This window comes from Xyrauchen texanus, chromosome 17 (assembly GCF_025860055.1).
Source record: "Xyrauchen texanus isolate HMW12.3.18 chromosome 17, RBS_HiC_50CHRs, whole genome shotgun sequence".
Lineage (NCBI taxonomy): Eukaryota > Metazoa > Chordata > Actinopteri > Cypriniformes > Catostomidae > Xyrauchen > Xyrauchen texanus.
The window spans coordinates 44501739-44519238 of record NC_068292.1 but is presented as its reverse complement, the minus strand read 5'-3'; the positions used below and the strand labels follow the sequence as shown (position 1 = coordinate 44519238).

General features: G+C 41.4%; 1 protein-coding gene across 4 annotated transcripts in view; it reads left to right on the top strand.

Moving 5' to 3' along the window:
• Positions 1 to 17500, top strand: part of LOC127658062 (cyclin-dependent kinase 14-like) — a 181786-nt gene that overhangs the window by 122870 nt on the left and 41416 nt on the right. For all 4 annotated transcript variants that reach the window (XR_007972349.1, XM_052147155.1, XM_052147157.1 and 1 more), the window contains 2 exons: positions 333 to 426; positions 13845 to 13908. Coding sequence is in view for 3 of the 4 variants with exons in the window: in XM_052147155.1 (XP_052003115.1) it covers positions 333 to 426; positions 13845 to 13908 (158 nt within the window). In the remaining variant the exon portion in view is untranslated. The remainder of the gene's footprint in view (positions 1 to 332; positions 427 to 13844; positions 13909 to 17500) is intronic.

Genomic DNA, 17500 nt, shown 5'->3' with positions numbered 1-17500 from the left:
CCCCCATGTGAACTTTTGCCAAGCTCTAATGGGTGATGATTCTGATGTGTGTGAGTTTTTGAGCATGTTAAGGGACCCAAAATCCCCTGAAACCTTGAAAAGAAGAATGTTAATATGAATCCTTAGGAAAACAATAGCGCCTCCGCACTTACAGTGCTCGGGCCCTAATTATAAAACCGTCAATAACAATAGATAGAGGAGCATCAAGTGTTTTCTTCAGGAAGTACTTACAATAAAAGAGAAGTCTATATTTTGTCCATCTATACAGTATAATTGAATGTAATCCTAAAATAATGTCTGAATTCCAAACTGAATTTGTTGCTGTTTTTCAGGGGTGTCGGATGCATCTTCATAGAGATGATTCAGGGAGTGGCGGCGTTCCCGGGAATGAAGGACATTCAGGACCAACTGGAGCGGATATTTCTCGTGAGTGTCTCTATTTGTCTCACTTCTGCCTGATCTGATCATCTCTTCTTTTACCGCCTCCGGTCACACACCACATCAAACCACCAGCACCACGAGAATATTGATTGTATTTGTGCCGATCGGGAAATCTTGTCCATACAGTCCGAGACCGCTAGTCAAAGCACTTTTATACAATGCAGAATGTAAAAACACACTGTATAGATGAACACACACACATATAAACTCTTGGCATTCATACATATTTAAAGGGGTCTTGTCTCATGAATTTTATAATCACCTTTACTGTCATTTCCCATAATGCACGGCTCTGATAATTGAACCGGAGAGTAATGGTTGGACACACTCAATTCATATTCACCCTCCCGGTCAGGTAAATAATTCATACAGACAATTACTGTGATGAATTGAGCGTTGGTGTGTAATACTGAAGCCTTTCGGCTGTGTGGGTCAGCGGGCAGATATATTTACAGAGGGGAATGACAGAACCAGCTCTATCGATCGCCCCGCCGCTCTGCCGCAGAGAAAATGACTCGCCGTCTGCTCGTATGGCTGAGTGCCGCCGCCTCTCGCCCCAAAAACAAAGAGAGAGCGCTGCAGAGAAGGCTGCTGGCCAAACTGACAGATTTGAACGGCTCCCCGGCCGGCGCCTGTCGATTTAAAAAAAAAAAAAGAAGTATTGTCATCATTTACTCACCCTCATGCCGTTCCGAACCCTGTATAACTTCATTTATTCTTTTGAGCACAAAAATGAGATGTTATGCAGAATGTTCACTCTGCTCTCTTCCCTCTAATCGAAAGTGAACGGAGACCGAGGCTGTCGAATTTCATAAAGCAACAATATTGAAAAAGCCATATATTGTTGGGGGGTTGAGCTATAAGGTGTTGGGTGGGGTGGTAGGGGTGTTGAGCCATAAGGTGTGTGTGGGGGGGTTTTAGCCAAAAGTTGTGGGTGTCTTGAGCCATGATTTGTTGGGGCGGTGGGTTGTTGAGCCATAAGTAGTGGGGGTTTTAGCCATAAGTTGTGGGGGTGGGTGGGTGTTGAGCCAGAATTTGTTGGTGGGAGGTCTGGGGGGGTTGAGCCATAAGTTGTTGAGTGAGGGTGTGTTGAGCCAGAATTTTTTGTAGGGGGTGGGGGTGTTGAGCCATAAATTTAAGGGGGGGTTGGGGGGTTGAGCCATAATTTGTTGGGGGGGGGGGGGGTAGAGCCATAATTTCTTTGGGGGGGGTTGTTGAGCCATAATTCGTTGGGGGGGGTGTTAGCCAGAAGTTTGGGGGGGGTTCTGCATATCGCTGCGCCATTTTGTGGTCCGTTCTGCATAACACGACAGCTCATTTTAGCTTGTCGCGGCCCATTCAGCCCTTTTCACGGCCAGTCCGCTCGGTTCACCCGATATCCAGTACACCCCCTGATCGGCCCCAAAAGTGCGTCCGGTATGCCCGATTACCAGTCCGGCCCTGTGTGCACCCAATAAACAATGCCACTTGAAACTATCGTGAATGGAGATTTCAATCTGTGCAATCAATGCCGTGATTCGCCTACGATATTGCTATAGTCTCTCTGCTGTCTGATGATACATTTTACATTGTATCTGTTTTCACTCCGCTCCCCTTTGCCAGAAAGTACCACCTCAGGAGCAGGTACTAAAACGGTTCTTGATTTTGCTCAGGTTTTAGTTCCACATTGAGCTAGTTCCTGGGGTGGAAAAACAAGGAGAACCTGAAACATTTCCAGGAAGTAACACCTATTGTGTTGTGTTGTGTCGTTCAGCATCGCTCGGGGCAATCAAATTCAGAGCTGTTTTCACGGCAGCCACAAATAAGAAACGCTCAATTAAGATCGATACAGTTTGTTGACTGCACCGATGCAAATTATCCTGCATATATTACTCATTATTTTCTGTGTAAAAAGCATCTAATTGAGCTGCCAATTATGAGTTACGAGGGGTATTATTTTATGACTTTTAAACAACAAACAACCCGTCTGTTATCTATCAAGCACAAGCAAGAGCAAAAGTTTAGTTTGGAGTCCTTGAATGAACAACTTCTTTGTTTTGAAATGCTGATTAGTTGATTTGGACACAGAACAACTTCCTCCCCTCCTAATTAGATTTTGTCTATGATATTTGTTTGTGTCAGGAGGAGGGTGCTTAATAAATTTGGAGAAGTCAACATGTCTGGCAGCTCGTTCTTTCTTCCTGAGGTGCTGACATTGACATTTTCGTTTTTAGCTTGTTTTCAAGTTCCTCCTCCTCCACGATGACCTCCACGCTGTCAGTTTGGATGTTTTGGCCAAAGCTAAACTCATTTGTAGTCAAGGTTAAATATCTGCCATGACACGTTTGTATTATGCCATCATGCGCAGCTGCGGCACACTCGAGACATGCCAAATCTGAGAGAAATCCTTCCCCCATGTTCATTGGCTTGAATCTTTTTGGGAATTCATGGCCTTGTAGTTTTTTATTTTGCTGTTGAAGCAAATGAGACCACAAAAATATTTTTATTGTCTCCCCCATTCACCACTATAGACATTAAACCTGCTATAGTTTACTTCCACATTCCAAACCCAGGAAGTGTGAAAATGGTCCATTAGATGGTAAAGAATTACAGGAATGAAAATGAAATTCAAGCCACATATCCTTGTTTTTCATGAAATAAAGAATGTGATTCAAGTTTGGGATGACTTGAAGGTGAGTAAATGATTACAGAATTTACATATTAGATGAACTATCATGTTATTTTTTATATAATCTGGACTATATGGTGGGCATGAAGCGCAAAACATAACAACAAATCCAACAAAAACACAACGCCAAGTCAAAAAACAAACAAGCAAGTCTGAAAACACAACGGCAACTCAGAAAGCACAACAACACATCTGAAAACACAACAGTAAGTCACAAAAAACAACGGCAAGCCGGAAAACACATCTACATGTCTGAATACACAACGGCAAGTCTGAAAACACAACGGCAAGTCTGAAAACACAACGGCAACTCAGAAAGCACAACAACACATCTGAAAACACAACAGTAAGTCACAAAAAACAACGGCAAGCCGGAAAACACAACGGCAAGCCGGAAAACACATCTACATGTCTGAATACACAACGGCAAGTCTGAAAACGCAACGGCAAGTCTGAAAACGCAACGGCAAGTCTGAAAACACATCTACATGTCTGAAAACACAACGGCAAGTCTGAAAACACATCTACATGTCTGAAAACGCAACGGCAAGTCTGAAAACGCAACGGCAAGTCTGAAAACACATCTACATGTCTGAATACACAACGGCAAGTCTAAAAACACAATGGCAAGTCTAAAAACACATCTACATGTCTGAAAACACAACGGCAAGATTGAAAACACAACGGCAATCCAGAAAACACAATGGCAAGTCTAAAAACACAACGGCAAGTCTAAAAACACAACGGCAAGTCAGAAAACACATCTACATGTCTAAAAACACAATGGCAAGTCTGAAAACACATCTACATGTCTAAAAACACAACGGCAAGTCAGAAAACACATCTACAAGTCTGAAAACACAACGGCAAGTCTGAAAACACAACGGCAAGTCAGAAAACACATCTACAAGTCTGAAAACACAACGGCAAGTCTGAAAACACAACGGCAAGTCAGAAAACACATCTACAAGTCTGAAAACACAATGGCATGTCTGAAAACACAACGGCAAGTCTGAAAACACATCTACATGTCTGAAAACACAACGGCAAGTCAGAAAACACATCTACAAGTCTGAAAACACAACGGCAAGTCAGAAAACACATCTACAAGTCTGAAAACACAATAGCATGTCTAAAAACACAATGGCAAGTCTGAAAACACATCTACATGTCTGAAAACACAACGGCAAGTCAGAAAACACATCTACAAGTCTGAAAACACAACGGCAAGTCAGAAAACACATCTACAAGTCTAAAAACACAACGGCAAGTCAGAAAACACATCTACAAGTCTGAAGACACAATGGCATGTCTAAAAACACAATGGCAAGTCTGAAAACACATCTACATGTCTGAAAACACAACGGCAAGTCAGAAAACACATCTACAAGTCTGAAAACACAATGGCATGTCTAAAAACACAATGGCAAGTCTAAAAACAAAATGGCAAGTCTGAAAATACATCTACATGTCTGAAAACACAATGGCAAGTCAGAAAACACATCTACAAGTCTGAAAACACAATGGCATGTCTAAAAACAAAATGGCAAGTCTGAAAACACATCTACATGTCTGAAAACACAATGGCAAGTCAGAAAACACATCTACATGTCTGAAAACAAAATGGCAAGTCTGAAAACACATCTACAAGTCTGAAAACACAATGGCAAGTCTAAAAACCAAATGGCAAGTCTGAAAACACATCTACATGTCTGAAAACACAATGGCAAGTCAGAAAACACATCTACAAGTCTGAAAACACAATGGCATGTCTAAAAACACAACGGCAAATCTGAAAACACAACGGCAAGTCTAAAAACAAAATGGCAAGTCTGAAAACACAACGGCAAGTCTAAAAACACAACGGCAAGTCTGAAAACACAACGGCAAGTCTAAAAACAAAATGGCAAGTCTGAAAACACAACGGCAAGTCTGAAAACAAAATGGCAAGTCTGAAAAACAAAATGGCAAGTCTAAAAACAAAATGGCAAGTCTGAAAACACAACGGCAAGTCTAAAAACAAAATGGCAAGTCTGAAAACAAAATGGCAAGTCTGAAAACAGAAAAGGATCTAGACGCAACTTGTCTGGACTTTTGTCATAAAATTGATGACCTTAGAGAGACTTCCATTACCAAAAGGCTGGCACCGCCTGGCGTAAATAAGGTAGAAGTTGCTCGAGTCCCTTGAAGTTACATGGAGTCCCTAAGCATTATGAAAATGAAGGGATCCAAGCACAAAGTTCTCCTATCATGGTAGTCCTCGTGTTCAGAGTTCCTCGAAGTTTCTAAAAAGGAAGAGATTACAAACTTGCTTCTGCGGCCGCCTCCAAGGAATATTAAAGTAAATTCTGTGGTTTGTTTAAGGCACGACCTATAGACTTAATATAAGATCCATATAAGTTCATTCTTCTCTGTTACATATCATTTCCATTCATTTTCTTTTCACAGAACCATGTTCATGTGTGTCTATATGTGTTAGTTTACTTTTTTGGTGTAGGTTAGTCAATAAAGTCTTGTTTGTATTTGTTGTGTTTATGTACTTGTCAGGAGATGGCGCTGTAGTTCACATGATGTTACCTATAAAAGCTGTAGAGTAAGGTTGCACCTGGTGTTTAATTATGTAGCCATGTGGCACTGTTGCATTGCTTGTGGGTTGAATAAACCTTGAAGAAGTAAGAAGGTTCTTGTCATCTTGATTACCAGGACTTAGGCATAACAGTATTCAAAGAGAATTTGACACTATTATATAATTTGAAAATATTGCTAACTTTAAATCTGTTGATCCTAAAGTTACCTTGCTTATAAACAGTGTTAAAATGTGTTTGTGATATTATTTTAAATGGCCGTGTGGAGCGGAGGGGGTGGGGACCGGGCGCGCGATATTCCGACCGGCCCCACCCCTCCGCTCCACAGGCCGTGAGAGTAATATTGCTCTAAGAATTAACAAGTGCATTCACATCAACTCTGAAACTGAAACCCAGATTTGAAAAACCTAGGTCAAAGAGATTGCCCACAAAATGCTTCTTAATTATACCAGATGTAAATTGGGCCTATGGTGAAGGACGAAATAGTTAATTGACTTCACGTTCAAGTTTTGATCCTTTCAGTTACCAGCCTATATCTTTAACCGCTGAACCGCACCACCCTAAATTTGCTCTTTAACCGCACTGTTGGTTAACGGTGAACAGGAAGTACACCGCATCTGAAGATGGCTGTGGACTGTTGATTATCCCTGTGACACATTCAGCGTCTGTGCTCTCCCTGTTGAGGGATCAGAATGCACTAGTGTTGTCTTGATGGCATCTGTCAGCATGCGACGTGGTTTGTCAGAGCATCACATCTTCTCTCAGCTTCCCCGCTGTTCTGCAAAACATTCTCTCACTGCTTACTCCTGCAGCTCTGATCCGTCTCCACCCGCTCGTCTCACACTTCAAAGCTTCCTGCCCCCTCCTCTCCTCCCTACATCAATAATACACACGGCTGACACTCGCGTTGGCAGTAGATTGGGCTCGGGACGTTCCCACAGTACAGAACCGCATGCACCGGGACACACACTCTCTTGGGAATTGTTGGTTGCTCCCAAGAAGATGATTAGGTTTGGTCCCCAATGCAGGCAAAACCTGAACCACACACATCGAAACGTTTCCAAGTACGCCTGACAGTGCATAAGTTAGTTGGCGCTTACCTCACTGGTCCAACTAGTAATATAAACTACTTTGACCACTGTCCTAATATACAAAGACATTAGCAGCAGATCCTTCAAGTCCTGTAAGTTGCGAGGTGGAGCCACCGTGGATTTGGACATGTTGGTCCAGCACATCCCACAGATGCTCAATTGGATTGAGATCTGGGGAATTTGGAGACCAGGGAAGCACCTTAAACTTTTCATCATGTTCCTCAAACCATTCCTGAACAATGTGTACAGTGTGGCAGGGCCTGCGCTGCTGAACGAGACCACTGCCATCAGGGAATACCACTGCCATGAAGGGGTATACCTGGTCTGCAACAATGTTTAGGTAGGTGGCAAGTGTCCAATTGACATCCACATGAATGGCCGGACCCAGGTTTTCCCAGCAGAACATCGCCCAGATCATCACTCTCCCTCCACCGGCTTGTCATCTTTCCACAGTTCGTCCTGGTGCCATCATTTCCCTGGGTATATGGTGCATACATACACGGCTGTCCACGTGATGTAAAAGACGACGGGACTCATCAGACCAGGCGACCTTCTTCCACGGCTCCAAGGTCCAGTTCTGACACTCGCGTGCCCATTCTGACAGTGGACAGGGGTCATCGTGGGCACTCTGACAGGGTGCAATGCACTGTGTGTTGTGACACATTCCTCTCGTATCCATCGTTCAAATTGATATGACTTGTGCCACAGTAGACGTTCTGTTGGTTCAGACCAGACGGTCTTCGTCGCCCTTGCGCATTGATGAGCCTTGGGCGCCCAACACCCTGTTGCCGGTTTGTGGTTTTTCCCTTCTCTGACCGCTGTCAGTAGGTACTCACCACTGTTGACCCAAAGCACACCACAAGCCTTGCTGCTTCAGAAATGCTCTGACCCAGTCATCTGGTCACAACAATTTGGCCCTTCTCAAAGTATGTACTCCTTCCCAACAAGTTGACTACGAGAACTGATTTTTATCTTACCATCTAATCTACCCAGACCTTGGCATGTGGCCGTATTAGGAGATGATCAATGTTATTCACTTCATCTGTGATTGGTCATAATGTCTTGGCTCATCAGTGTATAGCTGGATATTATATATCCTGTCTTGAATAAAACATCCTGATGAAGAAATGTAAATACACTAAAGGTCCTTTCACACCAAACACAAGTTTTCACTTTGATGTTTCAACACAAAGAAGCAATAAAAAACAGAAGCAAGCATTTTGGTTTTATTATAGTGAAAATACATTTCCTAGTTTTCATTTGATTTCACCCTAAAACAAATTTGATTGGCCAGTGGCGGACATTTTTATTAATTTGCCGAATTGATTTTTTAGAATATGTTAGCATTTGAACTAAAGAAGACGCATATTTAATTTGAACTTTGTCGCTCAAGCGGTTTCAAAGTTATGACTGTTTTGTTTAGTTGTAGCGCCCCCTTGTGGCGGAATTGTACGAAACTTTTCTGACATCTTCTAAACCTCCTGTTGACTATGTGCACCAAGATTGGGTACATTTGGAGTATGCGATTAGTAGATATTGATCAATTACTCAAATCGCATTAAACCAATGGAATTATATCGTTAATATCTTTGGAACATATTTGCTTATATCTTTGGAACGATTAGATGCATAACATTTCTTTTGACATATTTTTGTCAGGAGGGTCTGTAGATGATATATACCAAGTTCCGTGAGAATCGGGCAAACAGCCTAGGACGTTTTAAAAAAAGTAGTTTTTTGAATAAATCGAAATGGTAAAAAAAAGTGTCTTACGGAAATGGAAATTCAAGTGACCATATCATTGTAGGGCACTGGTGGATTCAGAGAAGCTACAAATTTGTAATGTAGCCTCTACAGTTCTGGAGTTATGAGCAAAAATGTGAAATAGCTAATTATACTGACACTGTGTTGCCGATTGTCACAAAAGTTTGTATGCGGCTTCGGGTTGATACCCTGCTTGTGTATAGTAATTTCCATAACCCTCGGACATTCCCAAAACGAGTTATAAGGTGCTGAAATTTGATTGGCCGGTGGCGGACATTTTTATTAATTTGCCGAATTGATTTTTTAGAATATGTTAGCATTTCAACTGAAGAAGACGCATATTTAATTTGAACTTTGTCGCTCAAGCGGTTTCAAAGTTATGACTGTTTTGTTTAGTTGTAGCGCCCCCTTGTGGCGGAATTGTACGAAACTTTTCTGACATCTTCTAAACCTCCAGTTGACTATGTGCACCAAGATTGGGTACATTTGAAGTATGCGATTAGTAGATATTGATCAATTACTCAAATCGCATTAAACCAATGGAATTATATCGTTAATATCTTCGGAACGATTTGACGTATCAAAATTATTTTGGTATCATTTTGTCAGGAGGGTCTGTGGATGATGTATACCAAATTACATGCCGATCGGATGAACGGTCTAGGAGGAGTTAGAAAAAGTTGTTTTATTTTTCCGAAAAATTATAGACTGAATTGAAATCGGAGATAGACATATTTTGTAGGGCTTGCCTCAAAGAATCAGAGGAAGCAATTATGATTCTAGCCCTCATGGTTGCAGAGATGACTCAAAACGTAAAAGTGTTTATTATAGCGCCACCTAGGGTCAGCTAGGTGTGTGTGTGCTTGAGAAGTGAGTGGGATTTGAGATCGTCCTGCCAAGATTGGTTTCTCCATGACTTGCGGTCTCTGACGCCCAGACACTGAAGAATTGTACTGAAGAAAATCAGTATTGACGTTGACTACCACACCTGGAGTCGTGAGTTTGAATCCAGGGTGTGATTCCGTCTCCTTAGCAACCAAATTGGCCCGGTTGCTAGGGAGGGTAGAGTCACATGGGGTAAGCTCCTCGTGGTCTCTATAATGTGGTTCTGGCTCTCGGTGGGGCGTGTGGTGAGTTGTGCGTGGATGCTGCGGAGAATAGAGTGAAGCCTCCACACGCGCTACGTTTCCGCGGTAACGCGCTTGACAAGTCACGTGATAAGATGCGCGGGTTGGTGGTCTCGGATGCATGTCACACTTCTTTCTGTACAATGAAAGTGAATAGTGACTGAAACTGAAATACCAGGTAACAGTTCTGTTTGTGTTCCACCGAAGAAAAGAAAGTCGTGTGGTTTGGAACAACATGAGGGTGAGTAAATGATGATGTTTAGGGTGACCTATCCCTTTAAAATGCGCCATGTGTCTCAGACCAATCCGGTCCATAGTGACCATGTCCGGTTTTAGCAGGTTTGAAAATGTAATGTTTGTGGTCATATGAAGGTGACCCGCTCTCACAGATCCGTACGGTTGATGTGTGTTCAATACAGAAGACAAATTCACAGCAGATTGCTTTTGCTCCTGAGCGGATGCTGTTTTAACGAGTCTGTCTCTCCGGGAACGAGTGGTTGATAGACAGAGAGACAGAGAGAGAGACTTTGCACTTATTCCAGCACTGGACTTTGAGGTTCTGGCGCTCCGGAGGGGTTTCACAGAGACATTTCTAATCACAGATGTACATGACTGTGGTAATGGTCAGTTCTCAGGGTCAGTGTGAGGGGCGTTTCTGATGGATTTGGGGCACTACAGCAGCTCAACAGAATCATGATGTGGAGCAAAACTGAGATGAACACTTACAGATCATGTTAGGGGGACTTAAAGGAACAGTTCAGACAAAAATGATGTTTTGATTTACTCACCCTCGTGTCATTCTAAGCATCCGTCAAACACAAAATTGTGTTAAATCTAAAAACAAGGTTTTGATCAGGAACTTGCCAACGCTTACGTGGTTTGGCTTCAGTTGTGTGTGTGTGTGTGTTGATATTACATGTTTTTAAATATTAACTTGTTTTGTTCTGTCCAAATTAAACTATTTCTCATCAAGATTCTAAAACAGAACAAATATAATTAAAGAACTTCTAAAAAGCTTTCAGGCCAGCTAGAAATATTTACTTTAGCATTTATAATTAGTTGAGTCGAGGCCGATGTGTGCAGAACAAACACAGTTCACTGCTGCCCTCTAGTGGAGAGATCAAGTGTGTCATACTCATGTGAACACAAATACACACTTACACACACACTTTCACATACACACATACATACACACACACAGACACACTTTCACATACACACACAGACACACTCACACACACTTTCACATACACACATACATACACACACACAGACACACTCACACACACTTTCACATACACACATACATACACACACACAGACACACTTTCACATACATACACACACACACTCACACACACTTTCACACACACACTTTCACACACACACACACACACACACACACACACACACACACACACACAGAGACACACTTTCACATACACATATACATACACACTCACACATACACTTTCACATACACACATACATACACTCACTCACACACACTTTCACACACACACTTTCACATACACACTCACACACATTTACACACACACTCACTCACACTCTTTCACACACACACACACACTCACTCACACCACATACACACTCTCTCTCTCACACACACACACACACACACACCACTTACACACACTCACACACACACTTTCACATACACACTCACACACACTTACACACACACACACACACTCACTCACACACTTTCACACACACACACACGCACACACACACACTCACACCACATACACACACACATACATTTTTGATTGTGTTCACTGGAGTTGATCGAGACGTCTCAATAGTGTGTTTGTAGAGGATGTCATGTGCTTGTCTCGGAGTTTGTTGCATCTGTATTAAAGAACTAGAAAACATTTTTAGTTTTGCAACTACATGAACTCGGATGCTTAAAATGTGTCATATTTCAGAATTTGTTAAAATGCAAATTCCACCTCGATGTCTCGAAGTTACGAAATGACAAGAACACAAAACATGCGTATTCAAGTCGGCAAGAAATCCACATGGACATTATTTGCTTTCATAATGGCTTTATTTCAGAATGCTAATGCAATCATAAAAGTGCTTTTAAATGCATTTGATTCTGAATGTTTATTACCACAACAATGTATTTCGACTCGTTCCTCCTTTACATTAAATAAGCACAAATGTGTGTCCCAGTGAGACACTTCCAATGCAAGTCAATGGGGTTTAATCTGTCAACATTAAAATACTGTTTCACAAGTATAAACACAAGACATAAACAATATGTGTGTGAACATGATTTTACTGTCATTAAATCACTTAATAACTACATCTGTGTGAAGATATAGACAATTATACAATTCCGTTGCCATGACGACGTAATCTGAACTAACCCTAAACGACTGTAAAAATGTCAATTTAAACAATTTACAGTGCAAATAATACATGAGTTTAACAGAAGAAATAATGTAAGTGCTTTTATCAAATATTAAGCGTCACATTTCTGCCTTTAATAAACTCTCCAAAAATAAACCCCATTGACTTCCATTGAAAGTGTCTCACTGGAACACACATTTGTGCTTTATTTAACGTAAAGGAGGAACGAGACTAAATTAATTTTTGTGGTAATCGATATTCAATCGGGAAGACTCGCAGGCTTGAGGGAAATTTAAGATGACATTTATTTGATGAATATAAAACAGAAATGTAACGTCTCTCTATAGGAGGCAGGGGCGAGGAGCCCCGTTCAGGACGGGACTCAACAGGTGGTGGTGGGGTGGAGGAGGTTTCCGTGTTGGCACACTGAAACAGCAATGTGATGATTTACAGACTTACATGTGATTGGCTAATGGTGCGATGATGTACAGCAACTACATGGACACTTTGTGTGGTGTTAATGTAGCATTGATGAAACTGGGCAAGGGATTTCCATTTCCCAGCATGCTTTGCATGGGACTCGATAGGGAGAGGGAGGGGGTGTTCGCTATCCTTTCTGCATAACGTGGCGGCCCATTTTAGCTTGGCCCATTTGGCCCGTTTCGCAGCCCAACCACCGGCCCGCTCAGTTGTCCCGATGGCCAGTCCGCCCCTGATTGGCCCCAAAGTGCATCGGCCCACCGGGAAAATGCCCGGTATGCCAGATTACCAGTCCAGCCCTGCCACAACAAATAATAATACTTATTTTTTTTTTTTTTTATTATGTAAGCATTGTTTCAAGTTCTCAAGTAATTAAAACAAGGCAACAGTCTGTAATCAAGTAAGAACAAAGAAACAAATGAATAAAAAAATAAAAGCAATAAATAGAAACAATAATAATAATTAATAATATTCAATCGATACTTTTTGAAGCTACTAAATGTATCCAGCCAAGGCAATATTTAATTCATATAAAATACTTGAAACATTTATATTTCAAGTCTGACATTTTGATATAAATTAGAATTGTTAACGTTCACTTTAGACATTAACTGATTGCGTTTACATTAATACCTCGCCAAGACGGGCACCTTTAAAAGGGCGTATCTGAATTACCAAGAGTGCTCTCGGAACACACGCGCATGTTAAGCACACACACACATAGGCCACCTGTCAATCAAACAGCGTGCGGTGACTGAAGGTTTTTGTATTCCCTTTTTCTCCCAATTTGGAACGCCCAATTCCCACTACTTACTAGGTCCTAGTGGTGGCGCAGTCACTCGCCTCAATCCGGGTGGCGGTGAACAAGTCTCAGTTGCATCCACTTCTGAGACCGTCAGTCCACGCATCTGATCACGTGAATTATTATTCTTTCTTACATTAATGAGGAAAAACTGCCATTACGTGACACTTGCGTAAGCTGGACTTACCTATCTATACATGACGAGGGGAACACATCCAAACGCTTTGAAAACAGCAAACGTTGACTTCTGAGACGTAAGCAAGCGGCGCCCTCTAGCGGTGCATTTTCCATGATCCATTACAGCATTATAGGATTTAAAAGGGTGTTTTGTTTCTTTGGTAACTTATTATTTTTAATTGATGTGGTTGACATTTCCGTGGAATTGCCCAATATAATATGTTCGCATTAATTAAAATGGCTTGTGAACAATATTTCATCTTGGTGCTTAAGCGTGTACAAAAGGACCACATGTTGTTCATAGTTTAAGTGATTTAACTGTCTGTGCAGGTGTTGGGGACACCATCTGAAGAGACGTGGCCAGGTGTGCACTCACTCCCTCATTTCAAACCAGGTAAACTTCCTGTTCATTTGGCTGTCAGTGTGTGTGTGTGTGTGTGTGTGTGTGTGTGTGTACTGTTCTCCATCGACTGCAGGCGTGACGTGACACACGTGCCAATGCTGCAGCAGACGCGGTCAGGGATCTTATTAGGTCACAGATTGAAGATGTCGCACCTGGCAACCAGAATAACTTGGCAGTCCGTGGAGTTTTCATCAGTTCAAGAGAGCTCTAATTCCCTGCAAAGTCAAAACGCAGTAACTACACATTGTGCCAGAATTGAGATTTGACTGAAATCGGCTGAAATCTTATGTAGTGAAGAATCGTCCATTATTTGTAAGATAAAAGGTTTATTATAAGGCATTATGCATGTATTATAATGTGTTAATAATACCCTTATAATGCATTATGAATAAAGATTTCATGTGTTATAATGCATCATATTCTACAGTTATACTCACAAATAGGTCATTATTATATCATGTTATAACTGTTGTTACAATCATTTGTGAGACTATACAACACATGGTTTATAAGGCATTATGCATGTATTATAATGCGTTAATAATACGCTTATAATGCATTATGAATAAAGATTTCATCGTGTGTTATAATGCATCATATTCTTAAGTTATACTCACAAATAGGTCATTATTATATCATATTATAACTGTTGTTACAATCATTTGTAAGATAAAAGGTTTATTATAAGGCATTATGCATGTATTATAATGCGTTAATAATACCCTTATAATGCAATATGAATAAAGATTTAATTGTGTGTTATAATGCATCATATTTTTAAGTTATACTCAAACAAGTCATTATTATATCATATTATAACTGTTGTTACAATCATTTGTGAGACTATACAACACATGGTTTATAAGGCATTATGCATGTGTTATAATGCATTATGCATGTGTTATAATGCATTAATAATACCCTTATAAAGCATTATGAATAAAGATATCATCATGTGTTATAATGCATCATATTCTAAAAAGTTATACTCACAAATAAGCCATTATTATATCATATTATAACTGTTGTCACAATTATTTGTGAGACGATTCTTTGAATACTGCTTGGACCAATCAGCATCGAGGACCACAGCTATTTGTTTTATAATCACTTATTTACATCCATACCATTTTAAAAGTCATACTGTAATTGCTCAAGTGTGTAATCCTGTATTGGTGTGCGGTCACATCTCAGAGCTGTAGTTCAGTGTTTGAGCAGCAGAGGACAGTGTGCACTGCAGTCACATGACCAGACACTGGCGCAGCTGAAATCACTTTATTATGAGTGTTTTTCTATATGAGAGAATTCTCTGACATGCCAAAATGCAGTTTCATCAAATATATTGTGTATAACATGATATTTCTGAATAAACACAATTTATGAAAGTTTTACTAGAGGAGCTTTTGGCTTGTTTTATAAGGCAGATTTATAGGAAATGTTTAGTGTGTTTAAGTGTGTGAGTGTGTTTGTTTACATGTGTGAGTGTGTGTATGATGTGTATATGATGTGTGTGTGTGTGTGTTTCTGTGTGTGTGTGAGTGTGTATGATGTGTGTGTCTGTGTATGATGTGTGTTTTTCTGTGTGTGTGTGTGTGTGAGTGTGTATGATGTGTGTGTCTGTGTATGATGTGTGTTTTTCTGTGTGTGTGTGTGTGAGTGTGTATGATGTGTGTGTTTCTGTGTGTGTGTGTGTGTGTGTATGATGTTTGTGTTTCTGTGTGTGTGTGAGGTTGTGTGTCTGTATGAGTGTGTGTGTGTGTGAGTATGAGTGTGTTTATGTGTGTGTGTGTGTGTGTGTGTGTGTGTGTGTGTGAGGTTGTGTGTGTGTGTGAGGTTGTGTGTGTGTTTGTGAAAGTGAGGTTGTGTTTGTGAGGTTGTGTTTGTGAAAGTGAGTGTGTGTGTTTGTGAAAGTGAGGTTGTGTTTGTGAGGTTGTGTTTGTGAAAGTGAGTGTGTGTGTGTGGGTGTGTGAGTATGAGTGTGTGTGTGTGTGTGGGTGTTTGTGAAAGTGAGGTTGTGTTTGTGAGGTTGTGTTTGTGAAAGTGAGTGTGTGTGTGTGTGTGAGAGGTTATTCGTGTGAGGTGTGTGTGTGAGTGTGAGGTTGTGTTTGTGAGGTTGTGTGTGTGTGTGTGTGTATGTATGTGTGTGAGGTTGTGTGTGTGTGGGTGAGGTTGTGTGTGTGTGGGTGAGGTTGTGTGTGTGTGTGTGTGAGGTTGTGTGTAGGTGTGTGTGAGGTTGTGTGTGTGTGTGTGTGTGTGTGTGAGGTTGTGTGTGTGTGAGGTTGTGTGTGTGTGTGTGTGAGGTTGTGTGTGTGTGAGGTTGTGTGTGTGTATGTGTTTGTGGTTGTGTGTGTGTGTGAGGTTGTGTGTGTGTGAGGTTGTGTGTGAGGTTGTGTGTGTGTGAGGTTGTGTGTGTGTGTGTGTGAGGTTGTGTGTGAGGTTGTGTGTGTGTGTGTGTGTGAGGTTGTGTGTGTGTGTGTGAGGTTGTGTGTGTGTGAGGTTGTGTGTGAGGTTGTGTGTGTATGTGTGTGAGGTTGTGTGTGTGTGTGAGGTTGTGTGTGTGTGAGGTTGTGTGTGTGTGTGAGGTTGTGTGTGTGTGTGAGGTTGTGTGTGTGTATGTGTTTGTGGTTGTGTGTGTGTGAGGTTGTGTGTGTATGTGTTTGAGGTTGTGTGTGTGTGAGGTTGTGTGTGTATGTGTGTGAGGTGTGTGTGTGTGTGTGTGTGTGTGAGAGTGTGTGTGTGTGAGTGTGTGTGAGTGTGTGTGTGTGTGTGTATGTGTATGTATGTGTGTGAGGTTGTGTGTGTGTGTGTGTGTGTGTGAGTGTGTGTGAGGTTGTGTGTGTGTGTGTGTATGTATGTGTGTGAGGTTGTGTGTGTGTGTGTGTGTGTGTGTATGTATGTGTGTGAGGTTGTGTGTGTGTGTGTGTGTGTGTATGTATGTGTGTGAGGTTGTGTGTGTGTGTGTGTGTGTGTGTGTGTGTGTGTGTGTGTATGTGTGTGTGTGTGTGTGTGTGTGTATGTATGTGTGTGAGGTGTGTGTGTGTGTGTATGTATGTGTGTGTGAGTGTGTGTGTGTGTGTGTGTGTGTGTGTGTGTGTGTATGTATGTATGTGTGTGAGGTTGTGTGTGTATGTGTGTGATGTTGTGTGTGTGTGTGTGATGTGTGTGAGGTGTGTGTGTGTGTGTGTATGTATGTATGTGTGTGAGGTTGTGTGTGTGTGTGTATGTGTGTGTGTGTGTGTGTGTGTGTGTGTGTATGTGTATGTATGTATGTGTGTGAGGTTGTGTGTGTGTGTGTGTGTGTGTGTGTGTGTGTGTGTATGTGTGTATGAGTGTGAGGTTGTGTGTGTGAGTGTGTGTGTGTGTGTGTGTGTGTGTGTGTGTGAGGTTATGTGTGTATTAGTGTGAGGTTGTGTGTGTGAGTGTTTGTGTGTGTGTGTGTGTGTATATGTGTGTGTGTGTGTGAGTGTGTATTTATCACTTTGTGGAGACCAAATGTCCCCATAAGGATAGTAAAACCCGAAATGTTTGACCTTGTGGGGACATTTTGTCGGTCCCCATGAGGAAAACAGCTTATAAATCATAC